Source organism: Peromyscus eremicus, chromosome 16_21 (genome assembly GCF_949786415.1).
Source record: "Peromyscus eremicus chromosome 16_21, PerEre_H2_v1, whole genome shotgun sequence".
NCBI lineage: Eukaryota > Metazoa > Chordata > Mammalia > Rodentia > Cricetidae > Peromyscus > Peromyscus eremicus.
The window spans coordinates 11879696-11903721 of record NC_081432.1 but is presented as its reverse complement, the minus strand read 5'-3'; the positions used below and the strand labels follow the sequence as shown (position 1 = coordinate 11903721).

The 24026-nt window shown below is 51.3% G+C and overlaps 1 protein-coding gene across 1 annotated transcript in view; it reads left to right on the top strand.

The window, feature by feature from the left end:
- Bcr (BCR activator of RhoGEF and GTPase) overlaps nt 1–24026 on the top strand; it is a 125261-nt gene that overhangs the window by 92100 nt on the left and 9135 nt on the right. Inside the window, exons 9-16 of the mRNA XM_059281478.1 lie at nt 4259–4380; nt 5344–5512; nt 7504–7623; nt 8457–8532; nt 9953–10057; nt 10705–10779; nt 14023–14120; nt 16235–16366. Coding sequence (XP_059137461.1) covers nt 4259–4380; nt 5344–5512; nt 7504–7623; nt 8457–8532; nt 9953–10057; nt 10705–10779; nt 14023–14120; nt 16235–16366 — 897 coding nt within the window. The remainder of the gene's footprint in view (nt 1–4258; nt 4381–5343; nt 5513–7503; nt 7624–8456; nt 8533–9952; nt 10058–10704; nt 10780–14022; nt 14121–16234; nt 16367–24026) is intronic.

Here is a 24026-nt window from a genome sequence, read left to right as displayed (position 1 = left end):
GCTGGAAAAGTCAAACCCATTTGCAGCTGGTGTGGAGAGGGTGGTAAACAGAGGTAAGGGCAGGGTGAGGCCCCCAACTCCACCAGCACTTGAGTAGTGGGCAGTGCTTGCTTGGTGTCATGATGAGGATGGGCAGGGACCGCAGAGCCCACAGTCCGTGCAGAAGGCTCAGAACTGTAAGTACAGAACAATATCAGAATATATATACACAAGGGTCCTGGATTCGGTCCTCAGTACCCGTAAAAGCCCAATAGCCCCTGTGGGTATGCTGTTTCATTTAATACTCAAAAAAGAAAAAGAAAAAAAGCCACTGAACAGGTCTTTTCCTCCTGTTTTAACTTTTTATGTCTGTAACACTGGCATGGAACCCAGGCCTTTGTACGTGCTAGGCAAGCATTTTGTCACTGTAGTTCAACCCCCTCCCCATCCCACATCTGACTTTTAAAGAAACAGAGACAGAAACCAAGTCAACAAGCTGTGTCAAGGAGAAAGAAGGTGTAAGCCTTAAACCCATAACAACGTGCTTCCGAATTTGGTCTTCCCCAAGGAGGTCCTGGATGGGCTGGTTCCCAAGCGATGCCAGGAGACAGGCAGTGAGAGTGGAGGAGACCCTGGATCTCTTCTCTCCAGGATGCCTGGCCATGTTGGGTACTTAAGAAGGCCCTTCCAGCCGGTATTTCCTACCTGGACGTAGAGGACTGTCCAGAGAGTGCCCCCCACCAAACCATACACACATATCTTCCTCTGCTGCTCTGCCCCACAACACGGGGACAGAGACCCCTGCACAGGGACTCCTGCCAGCACACAGGACACGCACATACGGAGAAACCAGGACTTACACACCAGCCGCCACACACGGGAACATACACACATCCCAGGACCTCTCCCCCTGTCCTCTTGTACACGCTCTGGCCATTTCAGCAAACGTCCTTCTCTGAGCTACAGACTCTTTAGACCTGGGTCAGCAAGGTCCTGGGCTGTCTACCCTTCAGCTCTGTCTTGGGGCAGGGGTGGGGCGGGGTGGGCAGCACTGGGTGAGACTTTGAGTCAACAGTTCTTCCGGACTGCCTGACCTCATTTAATTTTTTAGCACCCCGTTGATGCTGTTGGCCGAGGTGGCTCAGCCTTGACCTTGCCTGTGTCCCCTGGAGAATGGGGGCAGGCTGGATGGGAAGGCATGGCTGAGCACCCTGTGCTCCCGGGCCTGTAACCAGGCTGACGAGCACTTCTGAGCAAGGCGTCCCCCGGGCAGACTGAAGCTGTGCAAGAGTCTGAAGTCATTGATGCCATGTGAGCTGGCCCAGCCAGACTGACCGGGCTGGCCAGAGTCTGCACAGGAGCCAGGGTTCCAGGAAGGGAATGGGGGAGGCAACAGAGGAGTTGGATTTGCAGTGGAGACTTCTTAGCAAGGTTACTGTTAGGTCTCCGTTGTCCATTCGCCTCAGTATTTCCTTATCGTAGATTCCTCCCTGCCTTATCTCCCCACCCCCTGCAGCTGTTTCCCAGGGGGAGGTGATGGAGGATGGAAGAAGTGAGACTGTCTTAACCCTCCCCACACGATAGAGCTTCTAGCTGGGCTCAGAGCAGAGTTGAGCCCAGGCCTGGCTATGGAGGAGGCATCTGCCAAGAAGTCCTATCGATCTTAACTATAAATCAGGACAAGACTGCCAGACTTGAGACTCTGCCCTCCGGGCCCAGGACAGTCCTCATCCTGTGGGACTGGACCTGCCCTCCCTCTGCCCATGGCTGCCTTCACCCACTGACCCTTCTCTGATTCCAGGCCTCCCTTCCTGGATGGGCTGTTGTTAGGTTTGGGACCTCATCTGTTGTCCCAAGGCTAGGTAGGAGGCCCTCCTCCCTGGCTGTTGGATGCTCTGTTTGGGTGGAACTGCCCATGTCCTTGGGGCTCAGAAGTCAGATCCCATGCTGCTTTGCACAAGGACAGCTCTGATGTCCCAGTCAGTGACTTACACACTCCTGGAATAGCTCTCATAGACTGAGGGCCTGGGGTGGTAGGGCTGGCTGGGAAGTGGTGAAGCCCCACCCACCTACTCCCACCACCCCCCTCCACCCTCCCCTATCCCCTACCCCTCACCCCCGTGACAGAGCTGGAGAGGAGTTAAGTAACTGTTGTGATATCAAAAGTACTTGCCACGACCAGGCTAAATCTGCCTCTTGGAACCTCTTAAGCCTACATGAGATTGGAAGAGCATTCTGTGCCAGGGTCTCTTGTCTGAACACTACTGGCCTGCAGCATCTAGGCTGGGCTTAGAGTGCCCTCTGCTGGTTATTGCAAGACGTTCAGTTACTTTGTATAGAGAAGACTGCCACCTCGTGGTCTGGGGACCCGCTTCTGTGTCCTTATTGAGGAAGCAGTCATGTAGTCATTCCCTGCAGACCTTGGTGTCCCAGCACCCTCCCTTATCCCTACCACAGACCTAGCAATCTGTATACCCCAGTCTCTAGAACCTGCCCTCCAGCCCCACACTGACATTTCTTCCGATGTATGCACTGCTGGGCTAGGGAGATGGCTCACCTGTTAAAAGGGTAGGCTCACAACCCAAAAGACAAATGTATATACACTGTTTCTTGAATCTTATGGCTACCATCACGCAGAAAGCCTTCTGCCTTGTGGAGGTGTATGTGAGAATCATGGTCTTAGCATGTTGGTAGCCTTCCTGTCCTTTGCGTATGAACACCAGCCTGTATAAAATAACCGACTGGCCTGTGCCAGCAGTCAGCTGGCCGTCATGAGCTGAGCTGCCCGTGATGGAGACGTTCCCCTCCATGCCAGCGGATGTCAGGGGGCCTGTCCAGGATGCACACACCAGAATCTACCTTCTATCCCTACAGAGCATGGGAAGTAGAGTTTATGGAGGTGGAGGCTACAGGCACAGGGGAACCAGGTACACTGTGCATCCTCCAGTCCACTGTGATGAAGGCAGGGAGCATCCCTGCTTCTGGGGGTGGAGAGGCAACCACACCTCAGGCTGGGGAAGAGATTGTGTTTTCATGATGCACTTTGTTGTGTACATCTGACCTACAGATCCTTCCCAGACAGTGTGAAGAGCAATTACCCCTCCAAAAAGCCTCCCTAAAGCCTGGTGCTCCTCCCAGGCCAATGAATACTCCCCCCAGGCCAATGAGTGCTCCCCCAGGCCAATGAGTACTCCCTCAGGCCAATGAGTGCTCCCCCAGGCCAATGAGTACTCCTCCAGGCCAATGAGTACTCCCCCCAGGCCAATGAGTACTCCTGCCAGGCCAATGAGTGCTCCCCCAGGCCAAGAGTACTCCCTCAGGCCAATGAGTGCTCCCCCAGGCCAATGAGTATACATAATACTTACAGTGCTACCTTGGGATGGCCTTTCCCGGGCCATTTTCTTATCTTCAAAGTGGACATGGGGGTAGCTCACAGTAGTAGTACCCCATCCTATCTCTGTCCTCTGTGTGGCACATCACCTGACCCACATGAGGTGTCTGGCATTGTTTGAATAAATTAATGACTTACCTTACTGTGCCTGCTTAGCAACTTCTTGAGTTGGACAAGTGAGGTGGACTGTCCCTTGGCTTTCAGATGGACTGTTGAGGTACAGAAGGCTTGGGGCCTGTGGGAGACTCTTCATATCCTTTTCTTTGTTCTAGGCCCTGCCCACCCATGTCACACATCCTATGCTGTCCGCCTCTTCTCTCTGTTGGCCTTGTTCTTAGTCATTAGAGTCTGGGGAAGGGCCAGAGGTGGGGTCCACACATAAGTCCATGGCTTCCTGAAGCCTTCAGCCTTAGACCCAGCCCGTATCCCAGCACTGCTCTTCTCAAAGAATTCCTGGGCCTGTCTTCTCCCTACTGATAGGCTGCCCGATCAGTCCCTGGAGTACTGTGCCTGTGCCTGAGAACAGTCACTCAACAGGGACATCCCTTCTGTGTGGCTGACCTCCGGCCAGCACCTCAGAGAGGCACTGGTCACCCCAAACTGATGTCCACCTCTGCCTCATTCTCTGGTGTTCTTCTATGGGCCAAGCATCTAGGTGGGACTCAGAATAATTGGCTGAACCAAAGAGATGCCATGGCAGCTCCACCTGTTAGCAGGCAAGGAAGATGAATAGAACATGTTGGAAGCCAATGTGGAGAGAGTGAAAATCCCCAAAGGAAAGAGGTTTCTAGATAGTCTCCTCTCCTGCTGAGCCCAGAGGCCCCGGTGCCCCAGCTCCCTGCCACACCCATCACCCTGACTTGCGGCCTGTCCACACTGTGCCCACAGCACCGGCAGCTGCTGAAGGACAGCTTCATGGTGGAGCTGGTGGAGGGGGCCCGCAAGCTGCGCCACATCTTCCTATTCACCGACCTGCTCCTTTGCACCAAGCTGAAGAAGCAAAGTGGAGGGTGAGTGACGTTGGCCGTGCCCTGGCCACGGTGCTTTGGGAGGGTGGGTTTCCGACAGACACAGATAACAATGTAGCCAGACACCTCCCCCCCCCCCCACTCCTTACATTGTTTCCATCTGGATATGAATCAAGCACAAAGTCAGGGTTGTCACTAACCATCTGGAGGTGTCACAGGGCAGGACAGTGACATGTCTCTGCCTTCTGTAATGAGGGAAAGACAAGGTTATGACTCCTATTGTTGGGGGAAGGTCTCATCATAAACCATCCAAGAGTGAGTGTCCAGGGCTGCATTTGTGGGCCAGGAACCCTCCCCTGTCAGCAGCCAGTCACTAGGTGGTAGCTGTACTTCTGTCTTGCCAAGCTGTGATGCCTTCTAAGTTTTACACACACCACCACCACCACCACCACCACCAGTGAACTGCCCAAAACACACACACACGTACACACACACACCACACCACCACCACCAGTGAATTGCCCAAAATACACACACACACACACACACACACACACACACACACACACACACACACACCACTACCACCACCACCACCACTACCACCACCAGAGATTTGCCCAGGATACACCAGATTGGAATGGAGTCAAGAGGTCATGTTAGAACAGATGTAAACACAGTGGAGTCTCCTTACACATTTCCACTGACTTCGTACAAATGAACTTAATGACTCACTCAGAAGTGGGGCCTTCACTCCCTGTCTCCCAAGTGAAGGGATTATAACAGATAGATCGCAGCCTCTCAGACTCTATGCTCTGAACTTCAGTCCTGTCCTGTCCATAACTGGGGCTGGCGGTGTCTCCTGCCAACCTCAACCTAGCCTGTTACATGAAGCATGTGCAGAGTCTGAAGTAGGGTGAACGGCCCAGCTGCAGACCTATGGCTCTCTGATTCCCAGAAGCAAAGGAAAGTAGCTGGTCTGCTAATGTCCTCTTCCCTCTCCAGCAAAACCCAGCAATATGACTGTAAATGGTACATTCCGCTCACGGACCTCAGCTTCCAGATGGTGGATGAATTGGAGGCAGTACCCAACATCCCTCTGGTGCCAGATGAGGAACTGGATGCCTTGAAGATCAAAATCTCCCAAATCAAGAGTGACATCCAACGAGAGAAGGTGCGACCGATTGGGAGCTCAGGCCAGGGTCTGTGTAGCCTGAGTACACAGCAGGCCAAACAGGTGCCTTCTCGGTCTTGGCCAGGCATCTGTCCCCAGGATCTGCTGGGACCTGTGAGAGTTCCCAGCTCCTAGAGTGCTGGGCATCTGGTCGTAGCTAGACTCAGGTTGTCTTGAGAAGCCTCCAACTAAATTTGAGTTCTCATACCAAAGTCACTAGCAACCCAACCCCAGTGGGAAATGAGGTATACTGGTACTGGTGTCTCAGGGTGCCTATTATAGGATACTTAACCCCGTCTGTAAAACTGCTTGACGTCCACTTACCTGGCTTGTGATCAGCGACCCTCGTACAGAAGGTTCGTGTGCACTCGCCGGTCCCCTGTGACTCCTTTCTGACCCATGTCCAGTTGACGCCTGCGTGGCCATCCCTGGAATGTTAAGAGCCCAGCCTTGTACCTACCTTTTCCCGTCTTCTCATTCTCTCCCCTACCCCATCCTCGCCTGGCATCCCGGGAAAACCTGGCCTCGGGTAGCCTCTGATTCTTCTCATGGAAGGTGTAAATGTAATGTCCTACCACGTAGAAAACAAGCCGGGAGATTGTTATTCTCAGATCCTGGGCAAGAAAGGCACACAAGAGTGGGAGGACCACTTTCCCACCAAGGAGAAATGAAAAGTGAGGCAGAGAAAGAGTGTATACCTGGGACAACTAAGAGCATTCTTTTGCTTGTTAAGAGACAAGGTCTTGGTGGGTTGTCCAGGCTGGTGTCCTGGGCCTAAGCAATCCTCCCACCCAAGCCTTCTCCATATTTAGAACGGCAGCTAGCTGGTGCTCAGGCAGCATCCACATAGTACCGAGGCAGGGAGACATGCTTAATGGGAGGGGTGTGTCCCATTTAGGCCATAGAGGACTCAGGGCAGTCTAGGATGTGGGGATGGAGAGGTTGGCCCCTCTAGCTGCCTTGGATTGCAGTCCCCTGAATTCTTTTCTGGAGAACTTTTAGAAGGTGTAAAGAGTGGGTGTGGATCCCTTGAGTCTAGGGTTAATCCAGACCAGAGTTTGGGGAGGGGCTGGTATTAGCCACAAACAAGTTGTATCATCAGAAATCGGGCCTCAGCTCAAGGACACCCCCTGGATCCCTGGTGAAGCGCATGCAGCAGGATAGGGGTCCTCTTCAGCCGGTATGTCCCTTCCTAGATCTCCACACTGTAAATCTTGCACATTTAGGAGCGTACAGGGAAGCCCCGTAGCTTCAGACAGGGGAAATCCAAGACCGCAGTGGATGTTAATGGTTTATTTATGACCTCTGTAGGACTGTCCCTAAGCAGAGGAAGCGCTGCATCCTCAGGGTTCCTGGGCCCTGCTGCCTACCGATAGTTGTTTCCATCCCACACCATGCTCTTCATCTGGGAATTGGTGTCGGGGCACCAGCTTATGAGAGGCCACAGTCTTCTTTCCAGGGTATAGTGGCTTCAGGAAGGTTCCACGCAGCTCAGGACAGGCAGGGGTTTTCTGATCAGATCATGGTGACATTCATCTTAATGTACTAGGACCCTCTCCTCCCCGACCCCCAACATTCTAGGGGCCTGATGTTAAATGTGACCAAGGCAGGAAGGTAAAAGGTAAAAGGTAAAGGTCCTTTACCAAGGTAAAAGGTCCCCTAGGTGCCAGTAACTCCTGAACATTGTTGTCCAGGTTTTGAAAAGCAGAAGTCCTCTCCTCTGCTCTTATGAGAAAGGCTCATTCCTCAGGAAGGGCTTAGTGAGTATGACCCCAGTTAGCGCTGAGGCTCGACCCCAAGGAAAGGCTGTTGACATCCTCTAAAGGCCACCAGCAACAGCTGACGAAGGCCCTGGACTGTGCTGAGTAGACAGATGGGATTCTGTGCTCCGTGAGCCCGGGGGTAAGGGTGGAAAGCGATGGACCACAGCTGACGGGGAGCAGGTGGCATTTGGTTCCAGATGAGAAGGCAAGACTGTCCTCTCTCCGCAGAGAGCAAACAAGGGCAGCAAGGTCATGGAGAGGCTGAGAAAGAAGCTGTCAGAGCAAGAGTCGCTGCTGCTGTTAATGTCCCCCAGCATGGCCTTCAGGGTACACAGTCGCAATGGCAAGGTGAGTGCCAGCCGCGGTCCAGACTCACCCAGCTGCCTGCTGTCTCCAGCTCATGGATGCCTGTGCCACGAACGGCCATTCTAGGCTCTGGGGAGCATCCCCATTCCAGGAGAGATCAGTGCAGCGTGTCGCCTGTGGGCACACATCCCTCTGATGGTGCTTTGGGCTGGAGCCCCCAGCTGAGTAGCAGCTGCTTCAGCTCCTGCAGCTGGGGAGTGGCCAGGACTCCAGGGAGGGAGTAGGTGAGACAGCATGCATGTTTTTTTTGCAGATGTGACCTTAGGTACAGGAACCTGGGGACCTCCAGGGTCATTGACATTCTCTTCTGGTTCGATTCCTGGTGCCATCTATAGCCTAGGCCTCTCCCTCCACTAGCCCCGTATGTACTGTACATGCACAGCATGACTAATTCTGTAGCACGTGGCAAGGAGAGCAGTTGACAGACTTTGTAGGGCCTTGTCCCCGTCTTATCCTCTTACGGATTGGATACAGAGGTGAGAGTTCCATCAGCTTTCACCTTAAAGATCGACCTCCATAACTCCTCCATGTCCCTTAAGCCACAACCCCTTGGCCAGAGTCATTCCCTAACCCAGGCATTTCAGGTAAGACTTATGCTGGACACAGGCCCATCCTGTGCTTGGGTGTGATGGCCCACAATACAGTCAGTGCAGTAGAGTGTGAAAAATGTAGTCAGTTTGGCTGTGTGCATGCGTGGACTCAGCAGGCTGCCTGAGAACGGTGTGTGTCTCAGACTCTGCCCTCTGGGCTCTCCCAATGTTGATTCAGCCGGAGTAGAGATAATTGGGGTCTGCTCTTCTCCTCACTCACCATAGAGTTACACATTCCTGATCTCCTCCGACTATGAGCGAGCCGAGTGGAGAGAAAGCATCCGGGAGCAGCAGAAGAAATGTGAGTGGTCCCCTGTACCCCGAGAACTTGGCCGTCAGCCATCAGGGCTGGATGGATGGATACTCTGTGGACAGTTCTTAATGTTCCAACTCCTCTCCCTTTCCCTTGTTTCTCTGCTTGGCTCTTCCTTTCAGAGGGGCTTTTAAACCCAGGGGGAAGTGTTGCGTGGAGCCCCGACTAATTCAGCACGCCCATTAGAGGAACTCCCCAGCCTCACTGAGCTCCCCCACCCTCCGTGCCCTTTGATCTTCCCTGAGATTCCTTCCTCCAGACCATCCCAACTCCTCATCTTTGCTAGCTGTTCCTATGTCTGCTCACACACCTTCCACCCTTCTTAACCTGTCCCAGCCAGGCCTTTTATGGCATCATCCTTGGGCTTCCCTTGATCACCAGTTACCATCAGCTCCCCTGGGGCTCCATTGCCCTCCCTCTGCAGGTAGTGATGGAGAAGGAGCCTTTGGCTGGACCCCCCTAAGGAACCATACTGTGTTGGTCCACTGTCCTCCTCCTGCCTCACCTCAGGACAAGACACTATAATCCTCAGTGTAATGACTCCTTCCTTCTCTAGGCTCTTCTCTCTGTTAGTGTTTTGGTTTGGTTTTTTTGTTTTTGTTTTTTTTTTTTGTTTTGTTTTGTTTTTTCCCCTCTCTCTCTGGAATTGCAAGCTACACTCTCCAGGCCCTGGGACAGTGTTGGGAGTAGAATGGTAGACCTTACTCCAAGTCTTTGGGCTGCAGTGCCCAGCTCCCCAGCTCCCCATTATCCACAAACTGTGTCCTCAGAGGCCTGCTTGCTCCGTGATGAGAGATCAACAGCTCCTGCTGAAGCAGGAGTTTGGGTCCCGTTTCTACAGATGCAGCTGGGGGCTCTGCCTGCCTCTGACCCATCCTGAGCTCCCGTCTCAAAGGCTCATCATTTATAATATGCTGAGCTAAGACCGTCTCTTTCTTTCAGTGCTTCTGTGGCCGGGGAGAGACCAAGGAAGGGCTTGGGTCCCAGGGATTCTTAGCCTAACATGGAGATCCAAAACCATTTCCAGTACGGCAGCATCTGCCCCTGCTCCAAGTTGTGCCCAGAAATAAACCCCTTTGCTTCACCTGACTGAGAGACATGAGCCACCTTAGCAGAGTCAAGGACAGAGCTACACTGGTGTCTGTCTGGGGAGACCTACCAGGGAGATGCTTCCAGGCCATCCTGTTGTATTCAAACCTGCCCTGTGGACACTGTGCTTGGGTGGCAGGTCAGCATGTGTGCACATGAGTTTGTAAGCAATATTGCTGATCCTCTCAGGAGCCCTTGGTCCTGGGCTCTCCCGGACTTCACATTGCTCTGCTGATGTACCTGGGAGCCATGGAGCCTAATCTCCCTGCCCCCTGTGTGTTGTGACTGACCTATCCCTGTACCTGCTCCGCCCCTTCAGGTTTCAAGAGTTTCTCTCTGACGTCGGTGGAGCTGCAAATGTTGACCAACTCGTGTGTAAAACTTCAGACTGTTCACCACATTCCACTGACCATCAACAAAGAGGGTGAGGCTGGGCTCCGGGGCATCGGGCTGATCTGGTAGGCGCAGCCACTGCTGGGCAGCTGAAGAGAATGGCCAGAGGCTTTGTCCCCAGTCATCAGGTTTGTGACAGCCGTTCAGACCGTCAATACGGTGGGTGTGAACCCTGAGTACCACTGAAACCATGCCAAGTTTTGTGTTCAGCGCTGTCCATGTGCATATGGACTCACTTAACACACATGGGCAGGTTTGGCACACCTTAAGCACACTTCCACACATACCTTTGTCACCCCAGTCCCCTCTCTTTCCTTTGGAACTTTGTTTTGGTCACTAGTTTGCCTTTTTTTTTCTTTTTTTTTTTTTTTAGTTTTTCAAGACAGGGTTTCTCTGTGTAGCTTTGGTGCCTTTCCTGGAACTCACTCTATAGACCAGGCTGGCCTTGAACTCACAGAGATCCGCCTGCCTCTGCCCCCCGAGTGCTGGGATTAAAGGTGTGTGCCACCACTGCCCAGCTTGCCTATGTTTTGAACCCACCTAGATCCTAAGACTCAAAATGCAGAATCCATAGTGGGCACATACTGTCTGTGCTACTCTCCCGTGCTGGATCAACCGGTCACTTTACCCTCCCATCCTGGTGAGGCGGAAAGTTTACCTCTGGGGTCTCTCTTGCAGATGATGAGTCTCCTGGGCTCTACGGCTTCCTGAATGTCATCGTCCACTCGGCCACTGGGTTTAAACAGAGTTCAAGTAAGTAGCTTAGACAGGGAGGTGGTGGACCCTGTAAGTAAACTTTAACTAAGAAGGACTATCAGGCGAGAGGCGTGGGCAACCTAGGAACACTGTTCAGATGTCCACCAGAGGTGCAGTTTCGTGAGGGACCTTTGAGGGACCCTGCTGGTTGAAGCCTGCTGGAATAGAATTGTTTTCTCAGCTTTTCCCCATATCTGTCTCAGGGAATGCATACAAATGAGCTGCCACCTGCTGGTGGATCTTTTAATTATTAGATCTGGAATTTGAGCCCAAGGCCTGATGGCAGCAAAATTCCAGAGAGCCCAAGCTCCAGTTCAGGAAACCATAGGCATGGATCCCTCAACCCCCTCAGCAGAGTAGATTTAGTTCTTCTGTTGAACTGGATAGAGAATACCCTTCTATGGCAGACCAGCCGCCACTTTTATGATCCAGGGTACTCTTGAGTAGGGAGAAGTGAGAAGTATTAGCTAGAAAGAGATACCTAGATGACGAGAGGAAAGACAGGAAACACAGGATAACCTCGGGAGGGCCTGGGTCTCAACCCACCAGCCCAGAACTTTATTCAAAAGGGCTTTTTATGACAATGCCAAGGGGAGGAGCAAAGACCTCCCCCTTGCTCAATACAGCCAAGTGTAGACCCTTCCAAACACCTGCACTCAGGCCTGTGGTCCAAACATCCTCTTATGCAGACCTGCTGAGCAAAGCCACCAGGAAACCCAGATGGGCTACAATGCCCTTCCTCTCCCAGCTAGCTGCTCTAGCTGCCTAAGGGTGACTGCACTGTAGCTCTACAGATCCCCTTGCTTAGCTCCTCCCCCCAACTCTTAGGCCTATGTTTCAAGAGTGAAGGGCAATAGCCATGCCACAGCCTGGATGTCCTCTTCCCTTGAAATGTCTTCCATGAAACAAATTAGTCCATTATTTTTTTAAATTCAGCCTCACTCAAGTTCTCAGGACATGGGCAAAATACTGCCCGAACATTTGCCAGACTATAACCTGAATGACCTCTTTCCCAGTTCTCTCTGAAACCTGATGAGGTGGGCCTCCACCGTCCAAATGTCTCTTAGTCTTCTGGTCCTCCAAACTCAACGCCAGAATAATGTGTGTTAAATTAAACTCTGGCATTCAAAGGCATTTCTAGCCCAGAGTTCCAGGTTGCTTTCGCATTCCTCCAACAAACCCATTCCAGAGTCCTGGAGCCACAGTCAGACTTATCACAGCAACACTCCCGCTCGTGGTACCAGGCACCTGTATTAGTGTCTCTCTTTTTGTTGTCATGACAAATATCTCAACAGAGGCAGCTTGAGGAGAGAAGAACTTACTCTGGCTCACGGTTCCAGGGTACCATCCATTATGGCAGGGAAGTCACGGAGGCAGGAGGCAGCTGGTCACATGGCATCCGGTTAGGAAGCAGAGAGAGACAAAGGCTTAAGCTAGCTTGCTTTCTCTTCTTAGCATGTGGAATGGTACCACCCACATTTAGGGTGGGTCTTTACATCTTAATTAACCTAGGGTAGATAAGTCTCACAGCAATCTGTTTGCCACGGATTCTAAATTCAGTGGAGTCGATAAGATGAACCATAAGGATGGTCCATGAGCATCTTCCTCCCTTGCCAGGCCTACCCCTAGGGTTCATTCAGTAACAAGCCACTGATGCCAGGGCTGCCTTTCCAACTCTTGACTCCTGACTGTAGATGTAACAGTCTTATTAAATAAGAAACACAGAGCCAAATGCAGAGTTAAAAGCTCAAGAGGTCAGAGCAGTAGCTAAGAGCTGATACTAAAACCCTTTCTTACCCTTCACTGCCGCTGCCGTCCTTCCCCTCAGAAAGAGACCTACTTCCTGTGTGTCTGTCTTTATATTGACTTTCTGTTCTGCCTTCTCATTGGTTGTAAACCCAACCACATGACCTCCTCATCACTGCCTGTCTATACAGACCTCCAGGTCTTTTTTTTTTTTTTTTTTTTTTTTTCCTCGTTTTTCGAGACAGGGTTTCTCTGTGTAGCTTTGCGCCTTTCCTGGAACTCGCTTTGGAGACCAGGCTGGCCTCGAACTCACAAAGATCCGCCTGGCTCTGCCTCCCGAGTGCTGGGACTAAAGGCGTGCGCCACCACCGCCCGGCCGACCTCCAGGTCTTGTATGGTTGGTATTGAGATTAAAGGCATGTGTCTCCATGCTGGCTGTATCCTTGAATACACAGAGATCTGCCTGTCATGTGATCGGGATTAAAGGTGTGCGCCACCACAGCCCCGGCTTCTGCTATGGCTTGCTATTAGCTTTGACCCCTAGGCAACTTTATTTATTAACATACAAATAAAATCACATTTCAGTACAAATAAAATATCACCATACCTGACCTCCCATGTTATTTTTCCATCTGATGTCTTAACTCTCTGAACTTTAAATGTCCAAGCCAAACCTGTGGCTTGCAGCCTCTGGTCCACTTTGTGACTGCTTGCCATCAGCCAGATGCCATTCTCCACCGGTGTCCCAGTCTGTATTCATCTGGACTCTGGACACTGCCACTGATAGCTGTCCTGCTCCACCATACTGTCCCCCTTACCCTGTCAGTCAAATGTCATTATCCATTGTGGCACTTGGATGTCATCTCTGTCTATATGCATGTAGGTCTTTGGCACGGCCTCCCCGATCCCCGCCACCAGGCCTCCCTTACTCCTCATCCAGGGCTTTCCTAGGATGCAGAACCCCCACCTGTCATTTTCCACTTACACTTGACCATGTCACACACAGCTGAACAAGTGCCTCCGTCTCTTCCTGTGCCCTGCCCTGGTGTGGGACTTCCTGCGCCCCAGCTCTGTGCTGGTGAAATTCCTATCAGGGTCTGCTCAGATCTTAGGAGCTTCCCCTAGGCTCCAGTTTCCACCTTCTCTCACTCCCAGGATAGGAGACATCCGCTGTGCTACGGCCTCTCCATGCAGCACAGCACCAGCCCACCCTGGCTTCCAAGGCCATATTCGCCTTTCCCCACACACACCCAGCATAGGTTCCCTGTCACTGACGGGACTTTAGCAGATGCTGAGTGCTGTGAGACGTCCCATTTCCCAACTCCTCTGGCAGGACTGGGGTGTTGCCTGAGGGCTGGTGTTTGTGCCAGCCACTGTTTGGGTTATTTTAAGAAGAAAAAGTGTTCTCTTCCTGACTTTGTGAATAACGCTTGCTCCTAAGAAAAGCTGGTCATATAGAAAAGTGGTCACCCTGACCTTGTCACTTCCTCCCAGATCTGTACTGCACTCTGGAGGTGGATTCCTTTGGGTATTTTGTGAATAAAGCAAAGACTCGAGTCTACAGGGACACGACAGAGCCGAACTGGAATGAGGTGAGGAGCCTGCCTCCACCAGGATGTTTTCCACAGATCTTAATCTCTAGGGGCTCCCGAAGGGCTTCCCCCGAAAGCCACACTGCTGCCAGCATTCCGGGAATCTCCCAGAGGTTGGTGGGGTGGGGGTGGGGAGGTGTGTGATACAGCCAAGAGATTTTATCTCTGTGTTCCTCAGAGTCTTACCCACCCACTCCCAGCAGAGAAATAACCCGTTTTTCCAGAGAACTGTTTGGAAAGAATACTTTAAAAGGCTTTTTGAATCCCGCGATAGCCTATTGTATAGTTGTTAGGTTTCCATTTTCCGGTTTTCCTCTGAACCTCGAGTGAGCTCCTGTGGCTATTCCGGTTTCCAGAGTTCTTAGGCCCTGCCTGTCAGGGTTGTGGGCCGGGCTCCCCGGACCTCCCTGGTCTGTCTCCAAGGGTCCTGTATGTTTGCCTTGAGGTACTAGGTTTACACAGTCTGTTGTCTGTAGTCCCTGGCCTTGGACCTTAGGAGTAGCATGGTTGCACAGAGGCCAGTGTGCATGAAGTCCTCAGACCTCTAAGTTGTCACTTCTGGTCTCTGCCGTTGCCGTCACCCTAAAGAACCTTGATTTAGTTGGTACAGTAGAGCAACGAAATTATAGAGCTGCCTCCTACCCCTTGCCCACCGAGGAGTGAACCATGAAGCACTAGGCACCTTGGTCTAGTCTGCCTTGGTCATGTGGCCGAATAGGAGGACCGTGGGACCAGATCCCAGGTCTTGCTACATAGCATCCCCTCATTGTCTGTCATTATAAATATTGTTTAAATAGGACAAGGACACAAGGGAACCAGTACTTAACCTCTCTGGTCATCTTAGCTATGATAGTGGCAGGATAAAGCCACATGAGGCTTGCTCGGTACGTTCTTGTAGTCCCAGTACATGGGAGGTAGAGGCAGGAGAATTGCCTAGCCTTCAAGGCTAGCCTGGGCTACATAGTTGAATACCAGGCCAGCTCCATCTTTAAAAAAAAAAAAAAAAAAAAAAAGCTACAGGAGACCCGTTGTAGAAGGCCTCCAGAAAACAAGGGGATTGGGGGATTGTGACCTCAGAGGCCTCAAAGATGGATTCTAGGTAGGTTGCAAAAGGTCTAGGTAGGTGTCTTCAGCCAAAGCTCTAGGGGGTCATGATGGGAGGTCTGGGTCACCTGGTGTGTACATGCAGATCATCCAGGGAAGTCCCATACCCCTGACACATCTTCCCAGAAATAGCTGCTCTGCCCAATAAGAGCCATGCATACATAAGCATGAATAGAAAATGCAGGATTCACTGGAGGCTCAGAAGGTTGATAGAGGAACAAGTTTAACTCCACAATAAGTGGCAGACAAAGCTCACAGGACCCTTCCAAAGCCTTCTGTCTGGCCCTTCCATGAATTACATTTTTTAAAAGAGAATTTACTGAAGCCAGAGCTTGCGTTTGCTGAACCCTGAATTGTACCCCTAGCCTCAATTTCATCCTTCAGGCTTAGGTTCACAGCAGAATTAAGAGAAAGGGCAGAAATTCCCATATACTCCTCACTATTAAAATCTTATACGATGTAATTCACCTACATCAGCAGAGCATCGCCCAAAGGCTACAGTTGATGTTAGATGTACACGCTGTGGATTTTCACAAATACATGACGACATGTGTCTTCCATTATAGTACTAACCAGAATGGCTTCACTGCCCTAAAAATGAACTCACCTCAATACCACCCAAAGTTATCAAATATCTGTCTCTAGCAGTCAACCCAAGATTCTGGCACCTCTAACAATCAATCACCCCGAGATTCTGATGTTGTTGGTATCAAGACCATGCTTTGGAGATAGATGCTGATGTACCAAGTTTGAATTAGGTTGGAGAGGGTTTAAAAGCTTCCAGAAACATCCAGTCAGAGAACAACAGTGTGGTGACAGTGATGCCCACAGGGATGCTCACACAGGCCCCAGGACCAAGTGAGGAGAGTTGTGTGAGGTCCGGGTCCTTCTGGGGCAGCAGGGGTAACCATTTGTTGTTGAGCCGTGGTTCAGACACGGCGATGAACTGCCACATCCTTGGTTGGACCTGTTGGTTCGTGGGTAACGTTCTTTCTTTTGGGGAACCACAGGAGTTTGAGATAGAGCTGGAAGGCTCCCAGACCCTGCGGATACTCTGCTATGAAAAGTGTTACAACAAGATGAAGATCCCCAAGGAAGATGGCGAGAGCGCAGACAAGCTCATGGGGAAAGGTCAGCTCCAGGTGAGCCCACCCCACCCCTACCCCCCCACCCCACCCCCCACCCCTACCTTCATTCCCCACCCCCGTGTGCTCCGGGGCCTTTCCCATGGGAGGCTGCTAAAACATCCTAACTCCTGGGATGGAGTGGAGAGCCAGCCCAGTCACGGGTCCTTCCTTCTCTCTCTGTCTGTCCTATCATACTGTCTCATTCCCCAAAGATTTTCTGTCAGACTTCTTCAGCTGAAGCCATAGTTTCTCCCGTGGCTCTAGCAGCCACAAGCAGATGATTAGGTGGTGCCCTGGGCTAAAGTTGGTTATGAAACCATCTCTCTTTGGAAAAGTAGGAGTCCCAGAGCCTACTCCTTGTCTGTCCGGTGTATAGGCCCAGTTTCCAGCCGCTTTCCTGAACAGGGTACACACAAGTACACCCCAGAGTTAGCATAGGAACCCCCAGGAAGGCCATACAGGACCAGCGCAGGGTCCCCAGGCCTCAGGAGGGGCCACTTGGACCCTCTGTCCTTCGGAACTAACTTTATACAGCCCCAGAAACCTCACCGGTGTCCCGCTGCTTCCTGGCAGACAGGAGCTGATGCCACCTGCTGGGAGTGTCTCATGGCTTTGCCTAACATGTGCCTATTATGATCACACTCTGGTGTTCAGAGGCCAGTCTGGGGCTACAGAGAGCAATCCTATTTCAAAAATAAAAAAGTTGTAGTCTCTACTTTTCTTACAAGTGTGACTTCTTTCTGTGAAGTATTTATTTGTTTATTTCATGTGTGGGCACGGCATCCCACAGTAGGCATGTAGAGGTCATGGGACATCTCCTTCCACTTTGAAGCAGGGTCTCTTGTCTCTGCTGCTTTGCTGAGTATTCCAGATGAGCTGGCCTGTGAGCTTCCAGGCAATCCTCCTGCCTCCTCTCTCACCCTCCTGCTGGTGTGTCTTACTCCATGCAGTGCAGCCCAGCCACTCTGTCTGACCTCTTCCTCCCACGGAAGTGGGTCAGGTCTTGAGTATGGCACCCCACTGCCTAGACTTTCTACCTCGGTGTGAGGCCCCTCAGAGGAGAAAAGAGACACCTGTGAGAACTCTGTACACACCCACAAGCGCCAGATTCCTTCCCTGGGGGCGAGAAGTAAAATGCACCTCGTGATAAGAACAGTGTCAGGAGTGGTGAAGTCACTTCTGTGAGAGGCGGAGACCCACCCTCTTCACTCAGATGAGCAGGTCTCTGTCCCCTGCCTCTCTGTCCCCTGCCTGGCTAGAGTCTTAAGAGATACAGGGCTGCTGCCTGGCTTTTAACTGTGGAAGTGTGTTGGGGGACTCGGGCGCTTGGGGCCTCAAGGGATTACCGTACACCGAGAGCAGACTGGAGGACAGAAATGTTCCTCTAAGTGTCCTGTCCATGCTCAGCCAGGCAGCTGCCACTAATCCAGCCAGCCACAGAGTGACCACGCTGCCCCTGGACACCATGGTAGTTCTCTGGTTTTCCTCTGTTCCAGTATGGGTCTTTTTTTTTTTTTAAGATTTATTTATTTTTATCTTATGTGTATAAATGCATGTTTTGCCTGCATATATGTGTATGCACTACATGTGTGTCTGGTGCCCGAAGAGGCCAGGAAAGGGTAGCAGGTCTCCCAGAACTGGAGTTACAGGTGGCTGTAAGCTGCCATGTGGGTGATGATGCAACTGAACCTGGGTCCTCTGCAAAAGCAGTAAGTGGTTCCAACCACTGAGCGACCTCTCCAGCCCCAGTATGGATATCCTCTGTCTGTCTGTTACTATCATACTGTCTTGTTCCCCAAAGATTTTCTGTCAGACTTGTTCTTGCAGCTGAAGCCGTCGCTTCTTAAAGAAGTCAAGTGTTTGCACATGTACCAAGTGACAGTTACGGATCGAATGAATGTCTGTCATGGCGCCGGCCCTGTGTTGTGTGCCGTATCATTCCATTTTTCTGTAGTACAGCACGCTTGAGGCAGGTTACTCAGGGAGCAAAAGGGCTTCATTTTGCTCCGTTTTGGAGACTGAGAAGACCATCGTATTGATAGTGACGTAGAAAGAGGAGGATGCATTTTGAAACGGGAACGGAGGGGGGGGGTAGTCTGGGTATCAGGCTTGATCTTGCAACAATTTGCCCTCACTACCTCCCTAGAATCCTGGTGTCCCGTCAGAGCTGCTTCTCCCAAAGACACCTCCTTCGGTGGCTTGAGGACCTCGCACTTAGGCTCCACTTCTGAAAGCACCCACTCTGTCCAGGCTGTCACACGGAGGGCTGGGTCCCTCGAGAGTGTAGCACGTGCTTTCTCCCAGGGTACTTACAGCAGATCTTTTTTTTTTTTAAGAGAAGGGAGTGAACCCAGGACCTTGCATGTGCTAAGCAAGTAGTCTACCACTGTTCTACAGCCCCGTCCCTTCCTTATTTTGGTTGGAGACAGAGTCTTCCTGATTTGCCTAGGCAGGCCTGGAGCTCACCTACAGGCCGACTGCCTCAGCCTCCGTAGTAGATGGGGGGATCAGGTGTGTGCTACACCCAACTGCAGTAAGACTTCAAGGGTGCTCATTTGACATTCAAGGAGATGCTTTCCCAACTGTGTCAGGTCCTCTGGTGAGCAGTACTGTCTGGGACTTGTTAGGACCAATAGCCATTGCTCCGCTCCCCTTCTCCCTCTTGGTATCTGCTCACAACCCAGGCATCCTTCACACACACCCCAGACCCTAGGACCCTCTTGGAACCTGTATTACCCAGCTTCACTCAGGGGTGATCCCAAGGATGCCAACAGACTGGGTGCCTAGCTCCTTCGTGGTTTTGTCAAGTACAGCAAAGAGAGATTCGGGGCCCACTAGTCGTTCTGAGTGACTTGAAGTTTCACCTCTGGAATCTTGAGAACGGCGGGCTTTGAAGCAAGGCCTCTGAGTACTACCACCAGAAAACTAGGGGTCTCAGTGGAAAGCGGACAGAGCTATTCTGTCAAACCAAGCTTCTTTGAAACCCCCTTACTGTGGTGCTGCCATATGAACAAAATGTTTCTTGATGCGTTTGCTTTTCTGTCAGGGAGTCTTGAGTGCCCTGTAACCAGCCTAGTGAAGAGAAGAGAGAAAGTTCCAGAGCCAGAGAGCAGTAAAGGCAACAAAGACAGATATATTCCGGATGCTTCTGAGAGGGAAGAGACACCTTTCTATAGAACAGGGCTCGACTCCAGATACGGCACAGACAAGTGGGAATTTACAGCCAAGTGAGGGGCAGTGGGTGGAAGATTACTAATAGGAAATGCCGTGAGTAAGGAGGATTCTGGCTGGACCAGCCTAATGGGATTTTTGCTCCAGGAAGGTCGGGTAAGCAGATAATACCTGGAGGAAGGTAGGAGATAAAGAACCCAACCAAACATCAAAGGTGGTGGTGTACACCTGTAATTCCAGCACTTTAGAGATAGAGGCAGGAAATCCCATGACTCCAAGACTAGTCACAACCATATAGTGAATTAATGGAGGCCAGCCTGGCCTTCACGAGACACTGAAGAAGAAGAAGAAAAAAAAAAAAAAAAAAACCTAGGGGCAGTATGAGGGTGAGATAGTTCATCTGGAGGCTTGAATGCTATCTCCAGAATCCCATGTGTAAAAACGAGGGGGCAGGGATAAAAGCCCAGTGTGATGACATGCTTCTAATCCCAGCACTGGGGGAATTGAGGCAGACAGATCCCTGGGCCTTGCTGGCCAGCCAGCCTGTCCTTATGGCAAGTTCCAGGCCAGTGAGATCCTATCTCAATAAAAACGAGGTGGATAGCACCCGAGGAACGACACCAGAGGTTGGCCTCTGGCCTCCACAAACATGTATACACACACACAAAATAAAGCATCCCTAAAATATATATATACATATATGTGTGTATATATATACATATATATATACATATATATGTGTATATATATGTATATATTAATATATATTAGATTTATATTATAGATATTTTTACACACACACACACACACACACACACACAATCTCAGGATAGAGGTTTCTAGTAAAACTGGCTTAACAGGATTCTTACTCAAATTGGGTTTTTGAGAACATGCCCAGGGATGGAGCAGTGTTGAACAAAGAGCTCGGACTCTGTGTGGTAAGGAAGCTGATCTCTGTCAGCTCCCCAGCCCTGCCATGCTCTGTGGGACCCGAGTGAGTCATCACCCCCTCACCCTTCCAGTGTTGTTTCCTTACGTAGCCGGTTGTCGGAGTGGGAGACATGATGCATCTGGAGCTCAGTGATGTGTCACTGGGACCTGGTCAGCGTTGGATGCTGTTATGTTATTGTCATCGTCATTGTTAGCGAAGAGGCACTGGAGACAGCCGGATCCTGCTCCGGCCCCCCGGGTCATGATCTCAGCCATGGTCTGAGAGATGAATGGCCTCTGGAACCTCATGAAACAGGAAGGAACCCAAGTGCTTGTAAAGGGTCTAGATGACTCATGGCTGGCCGCCTCCACAGTGGCTGGCCGGTCTCCTGGCAACGGGGGCTTGTTCGTGTGATCTCAGGAGGAAGGAAGCAGGAGGAGGAGCCATGGACACCCATGAGGCCCTGACACTCCAGTCTGGCTCCGTTCTCCTGCCTTCTGGCTTGTTCTCACCTGCAGATACTGTTTTCTGAGTTAGGTGTACCCGGGAGAGACGTCCGTGACTTGTTAAGGCCAGCCTCCCTGAACCCAGGCTTCCCCGATGATATCAGTGTCTTCTTCCCTGTGTGCCATGTGGGTTGGGTGCCTAGCTGTCCTTTTCCCGCTGCTGGGAGTTGATAGGGATGGCAACCTTGGCTCGGAATCTGAGTAGAGGGGCCTCCTGTGAGGTAAGGCTTTATGCTGAGATGAAGAAGGCACAGTCCTGGATATCCAAGAGAGGACAGGAAGAAGTCCAGCCCCAGGCAGGAGAGCAGGGCCCAAGGGAAGGGCCAGAATGGGAACTGGGACTCCAGTGGTGCTGTTCATGCACATCCATGGACAGGAGGTGTCGGACTCTATCCGAGGTTACGATCCTGCCTCAGCATCCTTTTTGCTCTGTAAATGTTGTTACTAAACACTTAGTTCAAGAACCATAGCCTGAATCTGTGGTTTCTGTCTACCCCACCCTACCCCCTTACATGACTATTCCAGTTGAGTTATCAGGTCCCCACTTCTCTTCCTGAAGATGGAATTCCACAAGAGAAAGAGTAGGGGTCTCCCTCTTTCTGAACCCAGGATACATGAGAGCCACGGGCCAGAAAGAGAGGGGTGTGGTGGCACTGATCTGGGACACAGTCACCAGGATGGTGCCAGCTGTTGAAAGAGTCACCCAGCAAGGAGAACGGGAGCCCTCATGTGCAGTAGGTACACAAGACCTTGGCCAGGGTCCTTTTCAAGATCGTCCCAAGCTTCTGTGGATTGCCCAAGCAAACAGTACACAGGAGCCTGCTACATTGCCCTCATGAGGAAGGACCTGTATGCCAGGCTTCAAGAATACCATAACAGCTGGGCGATGGTGGCGCACGCCTTTAATCCCAGCACTCGGGAGGCAGAGCCAGGCGGATCTCTGTGAGTTCGAGGCCAGCCTGGGCTACCAAGTGAGTTCCAGGAAAGGCGCAAAGCTACACAGAGAAACCCTGTCTCGAAAAACCAAAAAAAAAAAAGAATACCATAACACTTATCCCCAAGCTTTGTGATCCAGAATAGAGAGACTCAAGAACGATACTACAGATGCCCTGAAAGCCAGGGCCAGCCTGCAACAAGGTCACACTGGTTCAGATGGCACTGATGGTGGGCAAGGTCAGGGCACAGGGAGACTGTCACAGGATGGGACACTAGCTGTATCTTCAGGGAGAGATTTCCCAAGGTAAAGACATCAAGTTTTACACCCAAGACTGGCAGTAACCCAGGATTCGTGGGGATGCTTGACCTGAGGGGATGCTATTCTGTAGCCTGGGGGGATGTGGTCAGGACCAGGACAGGATCCTGAGAGCATCATACTCAGCCAGGGCCACCATCCAAAGGAAACCATCAGACTCAGCAAAGCCCAGGGCCCTTGGAGATTTCTCTCTGCCTCTTCTCTTCTTTCATTTCCATTCACACACTTTCTAAGCGGAATAATTCCCACAGCCCTGTTCCTTCTTGGGGAGTAACATAGAATCTTGTCTTTTCCCATTTTCCCTCCTAACCTTCTAGTGTCCTGCTGGGGTTATCACTCAGATTCCCACAGAGCCATCTGGGTAATAATACCTTTTGTCTTTAGAGTTTTGTTCACTCTGCACATTTCCTGCCAACAGAATCAGGCCAGATATAATCTTCTGTAGCTGTTTTGGTTTTTCAAGACAGGGTTTCTCTGTGTAGCCCTGGCTATTCTGGAACTCACTCTGTACACCAGGCTGGCCTCGAACTCACAGAGATCTGCCTGGCTCTGCCTCCCAAGTGCTGGGATTAAAGGCGTGCGCCACCACCGACCAGCTGACTGTTGTTGTTGTTTTTGTTGTTTTTAAGCGTTATCTACTTCTTGGTATTATCAATAGTAACTAAATAAGGTTACCCTGTCATGGCCTACAGTTTTGTTTCTCTGATTACTAAGCTGTTGTAGTTGGTGCCACTGTGGCCCGTGGCATTGGTATAAGTCAGTATGGATGACTGCTTTCCATTCATAGGTAGAAGAGGCTCTAGGGCCCATTCAGTGTCTGCTCCGGTTCAACTTAGGCATCCCCCAGCTTGTCCTGGTGTGTACTGAGCAGTTTTCTAGGCAGGCCTCTGAGCCACCATCCCCCAGACCCACTGACTACAGCTCTTCGAAGTTCCTGCCTGATGCAGTCCCAGGGAGACAGTGGTGTTAACAGACTGTCCTTCTGTGACCGCTGTATGCACACACACCTGCTGGCTGGCCAGTGCCTGGGTGGAACTGTGGTACCAGACAGCCACAGTGGCACTGAGGCCTTTAGCTTTTCCCTGCACTTCTATGTAATAGCGCTTCCCCCTCGGTCATCAGTTTTTCCACATCCCGGCCTCTTGCTTGTTTATTGCTCTGGAACTTTAAATAACTGCCTGGGAAAGTGTGCCAGCCTTGAATGCTGTTTGCAGCGTAGCCCGGCCCTCCGTGTCCTGTTATGCTGTACATGGTTTCTGCTCGGCCTAAGCACAGTCTGTTCTTTGAGGCCAGTCCACCTATTCGAGGCTGCTGTGAGGGTTGAGTACCCAGACACCAACATAAGCTACGAATAGGGGGCCTGGTGTTGGGCTAACCTGGTCCCAGCAGCTCTAGGCGGAGTTAGATACTAGGCCTTGGTGCTCGAGAGTGGACAATGTCTAGATCAGCAAGGCCCTTGGAAGCTTGTCTGCGGGGGAACAGGATCAATACTCAGGATGCTCTCTACCCCGAGTCCATTGGCGGCAGTACATGGGATTTGGGAGTACCAGCTTGCCTGGAAGCATTCTTTCAGGACACTACCAGCTTGGAGTGGACTGACCAACAACACACATGTTACTCAGTGTCTCTAAATTTGGACCACAGGAAACCACCCACTCGAAAAGGAGACTCCGGCATAAGAGGAGACTGACATATCTGAATTCCCGTAACCAATAGGCTTGGGAGCAGGAGCTGTTTTTCCCATATACTGACCAAAAACAAAAGTGGAATGTAAGGGTGATGGGAAACTGTGACCTTGGCTGGCCCGACTGTAGG